At 50.3% G+C, this 7,044-nt stretch overlaps 3 protein-coding genes across 3 annotated transcripts; 1 reads left to right on the plus strand and 2 right to left on the minus strand.

Annotated features, from left to right (window-relative positions):
• Positions 1-144: 144 nt before the first annotated feature.
• Positions 145-1,186, minus strand: FIBRA_00197 (uncharacterized protein; the record flags this gene model as incomplete). The annotated part of the gene is made up of 4 exons (XM_012322096.1): positions 145-176; positions 233-593; positions 649-1,040; positions 1,093-1,186. 4 exons carry the CDS (start codon positions 1,184-1,186, stop codon positions 145-147), a joined length of 879 nt encoding a protein of 292 aa, XP_012177486.1.
• An 835-nt stretch (positions 1,187-2,021) lies between these two features.
• Positions 2,022-2,543, minus strand: FIBRA_00198 (uncharacterized protein; the record flags this gene model as incomplete). The annotated part of the gene is made up of 3 exons (XM_012322097.1): positions 2,022-2,145; positions 2,202-2,336; positions 2,389-2,543. The coding sequence occupies 3 exons, from the start codon at positions 2,541-2,543 to the stop codon at positions 2,022-2,024; spliced, it is 414 nt and encodes a 137-aa protein (XP_012177487.1).
• A 3,351-nt stretch (positions 2,544-5,894) lies between these two features.
• FIBRA_00199 (uncharacterized protein) lies at positions 5,895-6,789 on the plus strand (the record flags this gene model as incomplete). The annotated part of the gene is made up of 3 exons (XM_012322098.1): positions 5,895-5,965; positions 6,020-6,486; positions 6,512-6,789. 3 exons carry the CDS (start codon positions 5,895-5,897, stop codon positions 6,787-6,789), a joined length of 816 nt encoding a protein of 271 aa, XP_012177488.1.
• Between the last annotated feature and the right edge of the window lie 255 nt (positions 6,790-7,044).

Raw genomic sequence — 7,044 nt, forward strand, 5'->3', positions numbered from 1 at the left:
TGAGCTGAGGATAGACGTAGCAATGGTCAGCTTTCGATAAATTATCTACCCGATGACGCCGTCGGTCCTGACAGTTATGAGTGACCATGTAGAATATGGTTCCGAAGACATCTCATGATAAATTTCACGATAAATCAGCTAAACTCAGATGCTCTGGTGCTGATACATGAAGATACCTGAGAATTGACCGAATTTAGTGCTTCTCCAATGCGAATAAGTTGTAACGACATACCCCATGTTCCATTTCGGTTTGCCCAGACATCAATTTCGCATTGAGATGCATCACCAGCACAAGAAACTTCATACGTATGCAACGAACCCCAGGGACAAGGGAACTCTGCCAATCTAGCCTCCTCACCAGGTCCGGCAACCAATGTCCTCGCAGTTCCACTACATTGCGGGCGATTCGCCCAGGATACCGTGCGGGGGTTGAGCGGAGCCGTAGCGTCGAGGATACAAACATCGAGCCGTGCTCGGCCAGACGAATCGTTGAGCGTAAAATCCTGCTGATCCATTGAGGAAGGGATGCGCAGGGCCAGCTGGCAACGTTCCATTCCATAATCCATAGTTCTGAATTGGAGGATTGTATGTAGCTGTATGAGAAAAGATATGACGCGTAATAATCGAACACAGAGAATTTATGCACACATCGTTTGAGACATGCAGCCGACGATCGTTGGGCGACACCGTCCCAAACTGACCGAGCCAGCGCCGATGCACAGCTTCTTGGAAAACTTTGCGTGGTTCAGAACGGCTCACTTGTTGAGCGACGCGGGGAACGTTCGTAATTGGACCGTAATGCAATGCATTGACGCGTCCCGATGCATACAGCTCCGCTAGACCAACATATGGATTGCGATACTCAGCCTCGAGTTCGGCGATACTACCATCGACTAAGCCAAGAATTATTCGAAAGACATGCAAGTAGACCGCAAGATCGATGAGGATGATCATGCAAAGAAAGATCGTCGCCCATTTCAGAAAGGCGCTGTTGGTGTGCGTACGGCTGGCATGCCAGTTGCGTCGATACTGAGCATAGGCTATCTGGATATTCAGAGGAAGAAAGCAGAACTTTACGCAGTGAACACTTACGCCTCGTTGGATGGTTTCCCTCTTCGGATGCAAAATCTCCAAGGCTTCTTTCGACACTCAATAGTGCGATATTGTCTTCTCGTTGCTCGAGCATGACGGAGCAGTTGGAGTAGTCGTATGTACCAAAATACAAGGTTGAAACAGGGATATGCTTGGAATGCCATAGTGGACAGTTGCTGTGCCCTAGGCTCGGAGAACATCATTTCTGTGACAGCTAGCCGAAACAGCCACGGGTCTGATCTTTCTGGTACTCCCATACCAGATGTAGATTTCTGAGGTGTAAAATGCGTTCACGTTCGCACAAGTATCGAGTTGTCCTGATTGCCCGAATTACCTTGATGTCGATGTTAAGCTGTTGATATATTGCCTCAAGACTCCCAAGCGGTGTGAATACTCTCAGAGGGCAGCAAACAGCGCATATGAGTGGATGTACCCATCACGCAGCGGTTGGTTAGGCATCGTGTCACGCAGAAGAAGTTAGGGTTCTCCAAAACATGCTCATAGATAATCGCAAACGTATATCTGAGTGTGACATTAGATAAGCAGGAGACATACGCATCTTTTCTCGTTCTTGCATCTGGCTCACATTTTCTTCAGCGCCTAAATCCACATCTGCGCTGCAGGACTTTCTGCGAGCCCAGCTGCGTCAACTTTGAACTTCCCTAGTGAATCAGTCAGATATCGATAATAAGAAGATAATGCGAGTATATGAGAGGCGCAGCTCGCACTGCGTTGAATTGGTGCCTAATCTCAGAGGTATGTATGTCTTTCAGCGTTTTCCGGATGGGTAGGAGCCTGCCCAATAATGCGACCACGCACTATCAGCGTAGATGCAGTATTTGCTATGCCATATACAGATGAACTCCTAGCACAACAGGCAATGTATTTCAATCTGCAATGATACATGACGTGGGATGATACACCCAAACTCAGTCCAAATAAGCATCTTCGAGTAACTGACGAGCTAGAAGCCGGCTCAGTATTTCTGCACGGGCCCGCAGAGTGTCCTGTCCCGCCGCACGCTTGGGATGTTGACGCGCCTTTTCTCCTCCACTGTATGCCTGCGTCAGGCCAAACTGTACTATGGTGCTTTGATCAAATTCACTCACTCCAAATCGAAAGTAGGCCCATGACCGAACTTCCGGTGCAATTCGTCCCACCGATCCTCGGACGCGAGATGCATCACTCGTGCGCCGTTCACCACGGTCTTCGCCATGCCCAGCACCCCTGGAGTGTTGTCAGGGCTACTCGCCTGTGTCAAACCAATCAAAACAGGTTGAAGTCATGTTTACTCACTTGAATGCCATCTGCGCACCCTTCCATAGCGGCCCGGCGACCTGGCCGGCCAAGTGAGCCACATAGGCGGCCTCCTGGCCCGCTTCTATGCAACTATTGACGGCGTTTGTGCAGACCTTGGCCGCGTTACCCACCGCGTTACCCACCGCCTTCATCATCCTAGCCTCGAGATCACGGGCATATAAATTGTCATAGTCCCGGCTGTAAAGGTCACTGCTGAATGTGTTGGCATTGCTGAATACTTTAAAAGGTCAACTTTAGACATGCTTTACTGGAAAAGATAAGGCAGGGAGCGCCGCTGCGCCGAGGACAATAAACGTAGAAGCGCGCATCACGAATGACCCGGAAAGACACAGAATCGAAGCGTAGAAGGACGGATCGTGCAGAGATATCGTTCAGACAAATACACAAACCAACGTAACAGAAGTCAGGCTGTAAAAAAGCATCCTAGTAAGCTCATCTCCTGTTGCAATGAAAACCATCCCAAAGGCCTACATACCAGCCGGTACCGACTTCTGGATGAGCAGGAAAAGAAGGAGCTGGAGAACTTAGCTGGATGCAGGCAGGTGTTTATAGCTTCCCCCAATCTGAAACCTATCAATATAATTACCGTCCATCTGCAGCTGGCATCAAATATGATGCAGTATTTTCAAACCTTGAGGTTTGGGCCTCCCGAGGTCGTAGCCCGCCTTCCAGGACATTCAGATTCAGTATTCTATCAGCCCAACTAACATAAGGGAGTTGGGCGTCTTGCGTGAAATAGGTGCCTTCAAGTTGCTTTCAAGAGAGAAGAGACGCCTCCATTGAAGGGGGTGCTTCAAGAGTGAGAAACGCGATTTTTCCAAGTATGTTTACACGACCCCCAAATAGGGCGTCCCCACCAGAGGGTGCGATCAGTTTTGCTCAGTCGTTCCGGTATCCAGACGAAACGGCTGGGTACAAGTCTATCTCTTGGGGCCACATTAGCAGAACGTACTCATATGTCTCAGAGACATATAGATGCTGATTTCATTATCAACATCTGAGAGACTGAGACACCTGAAGCACCTCAACGGTCCTGATTTGGGTATTTGCACCAGTGAGTTGGAGTGACCCTCAGGCTCTAGCCACTTCGGCCGCTCTTGTGACTCTCACATAGGTAAATTGTTCGACATGCTGCATTTGTAATGGCACAAGATCCTCGTGGAGCCACCATCCTACCTTATGGACAGGGACTGATATGCTCGTTTAGCGCTCACTCAGCCACAAACACATCAACTGGCATGTCATTCCGAGCTGTACTGTTTTTTGGAGACCTCGAATACTTACCCCGTCGAGTGAATCGAACCTAGGTTGGCTCCGCAGCGGCCACAAGATGCTTGTAATTGTTTTATGGCAGCGGTCGAGTTGAACCATTTCAAGTGTCTGCGTACAATCTTGGACAAGTAATAGACGGTACGTACCTGCTTCCCCCTTGTCAGCAAGGCTCTATATGTGACTACCTAATCTTTGGAACTGTTGCCCCATGAGACTGGTCCAGCATCAATGTACTTATCAGAGCAAGGAGTTCCAGATAAACCCATTCACCAATATGCACACTTGTATGATGACATTTCAAAACTATCATGGTAGTATACAATGGCTTATACACTATATGGTGAAAAGTGTCTCGTTATAGTTACCAGTGAAGTTTGAAAAATAAAGTGACCAGTTTTTTTAGTCAATGCATGAGGATTAGATCAAATGAGACAAGATTGAAAGTAGTCAGCTAGGACAAGGTCTAATTAGGCAAGGGTAGGTTTCCTGATGACACGACAGGCAAGCAGGGTTAGAACAAGAGTGAGGAAAGCTCCTGTTAGTCGCTGACCGAGTACTGCTCGCCCGCGGATAGACGCGGCGACCATTGCCACTGCCCGAACGCGGCGGGCATGCGTGTGCTGCTGCTACCCGAACGCGGCGGCCCGTATGTGTGCTGCTGCCCAAACGCGGCGGGCAGGCGTCGCTACTCGAGCGCGGCGAGTACTGTTGGTGTCAGCAGTGTGGCACTGTTCGGAGTGGCCCAGCGCCGCCTATTCGTGCAGGAAGTTGATCTCGTGAAAAACATCCTCTTCGACCTCAAGAAGGACTCTAGCACTTCTTAGCATTGTAAATGTAACAGAAGCCAAAAAAAAATCAAAACTCAATTACCGTACAAGGTGTGCCTCAAGAGTCTCCGAGTTGTGCTATGAGCCCTCTCCCAGGCTCATGGATGGGCAGGAGCCTTGCTGTTACAAGGGAAATTTGGAATTCTAACAACTTACAGGCAACCGCAAATTTGTTTTCCTCCGTGAGTACCAGATTCTTGTTAGCCGTGCAAAGCGAATACCTTAATGGTCTCATCACATCAATGAGAATATCAGAGATGGTCTAACTTACGTTCATACCCTATCATCTTAAGGCAGTGCACGCAGCGCTGGAAAAAGTCATGGTCACCCCCCTCGTACTACGCGCTTGGTTCGCTTAATGGTCTCTGGTCATCTTTTACATGTCGGTGCAGCGGTTTCCCTAAATATTGCGGTAGCTGTGCCATCTTTCTCCGGAAAGTTCGGTGCTGACGATGATTACAATCCGGACATATTGATTCCTCAACAGACAACTTGTTCATATGGCTTGCCATGCGGCATTTGTAGGTCATTGGATGTCGACATTGCGCTTTGGTCGTCATTGCTTGTTCATATTGCCGGGCATGTGTAGGTCATCGGACATCGAAGCGCGCAGGTGCTTCGAAGAACCGGTCGCCTTCGGAATGTCTAGAGCGACTCGCGTTGTGTTGCTGTGCCTACGTTGACGTGGCTGATCAAGTCAGCGCTGTCATTGAATACACCGCCGGCTGGCATCACTTTTTTGCTGATAGTTCAAACATCTAGGTAGCTCCGCCTCCACCCATCATTCAAGATTCGGCTTGGCGTGAGTGGAGATTCTGAAAAATGGTGCATGCTGTATTTATCGTCTGCCCAATGTTTTCAGATTGCATTGGATTCAAGATCCAGTTTATCCACCTACAATTGGGCCTATCGACGTGGATATATGCATGTATTCCCACTTCGATGTTGTGCGCAATAACATTGCTCCAGCGGGCCGCGGGTCACCGGTCAAGTTGTACCTTGATCATGTCACATCTCGAGAGTCACCGCTGGCTGTGCGGCGCCCATCTTAACTGCCATCCCTCTGATGTCGTATGATGGTGGGTAACAGTTCTCTTGTCAGGATGGGTGTTTGACAGCTCGACGCTAAGTGTATAAAATCGCGTGCAGGCAACGGCGATTCTTCAGCTCCTACATTCACGTTCTTTGAGCCCCAAAAGTTGGTACTGGTTGGTGAGTTGATTCAAACATTTGCCATAATGTTGAGCTATGGTTAACCCTGTATCCCTAGCCTAACTTTTGCTACGTTCTTTTGTGCATTTCTTTTGACGACCTCTACGATCTCATCTTACAATTTCTATTCTCTTTCACGACTTAAATTCTCTTCATCACTTGCCCTTCATCATGCGCACTTCAGTTATTGCTGCTCTCGCTCTCTCCGCCGTCGCGATGCCAGCTTTGGCTTTGCCCACTGGGTACGTCTCCCGCTGACGGGCCGATAAATCCGCTTATTTGATTTCTTTTCATAGCTCTACCGAGACTCCTCAGCACCCTATGGCAGCCCAACACCAAGTGGCTCCGGCGCCCCAGCCGACGACTTACGCCGACGGGCACAAGCACCACTCTGGAGAACACCACGACTTTCACTCGGACGGGCGCCGCCCCGGCGCACAGGACGCATACCGCGCTGGGATGAACCAGGAGCATCACCACCCTGAGGGTACGACGCTGCACTCGCCTCACGCATACCGACGTCTCCCCGACACGCGCCCTGCGTACCGCTTGACGCATAACCACATGCCTAACTGGCACGAGGGTAGGGAGCTGCCCCCCGCTCATGCGGATGAGCATCACCCCGACCCTCATTATGCACATCATGACGGGGAGCACAGGGAGCACAAGCCTGAGGGCGGGGAGCATGCTCACGTAGGTGGGCGTCGCCCTGGCCCGCAAGATGCATACCACGCTGGGATGCCCAAGGAGCACCAGCCTGAGGGTAGGGAACTGCATTCAGCTCACAGGCACTACCACGATGGCTACCGCGGCGAACACCACCACCCAGGACGCTTCCACCACCACCCCGCTCACTATCACGGAGAACACCGTCATCACGCTGAGCACCGCCCTCACCACGGGGAGCACCGTCACCACCATGCCGAGCACCGCCTTCACCACGGAGAGCACCGTCCCCACCACGCCCGCAGTGTGGAGGAGATTCTCGCTCGTGCTCTCGTTGCCGACCTCTTGGACTGAGAAGTTGGCATGGCGATGTTCGCCTGGAATGGCAGATCTGAGATAGCGGCGTAGTAGAGTTCACAGTGGGTGTGCACCGAAGGATAGTTTTTAGTTGTGACAGATTTGTACGAGATTGCAGTTGTCATTCCGTAATAAGATATGCACGAATGCAGGAGCTCAAAAATTACACACGTGTGGGACTCAAGTAACTTTGATAGTCTAGATTCAAGTTCCGTTGCGCTCAGAGAGTTAGTTGTTCTACTTGCGTAGTACTAAGAAGAGCTACGGAACGACTGGGAGCTTGGAAGGCACAGTAGGG

This window comes from Fibroporia radiculosa (assembly GCF_000313525.1).
Source record: "Fibroporia radiculosa TFFH 294 genomic supercontigs, scaffold50, whole genome shotgun sequence".
Taxonomy (NCBI): domain Eukaryota; kingdom Fungi; phylum Basidiomycota; class Agaricomycetes; order Polyporales; family Fibroporiaceae; genus Fibroporia; species Fibroporia radiculosa.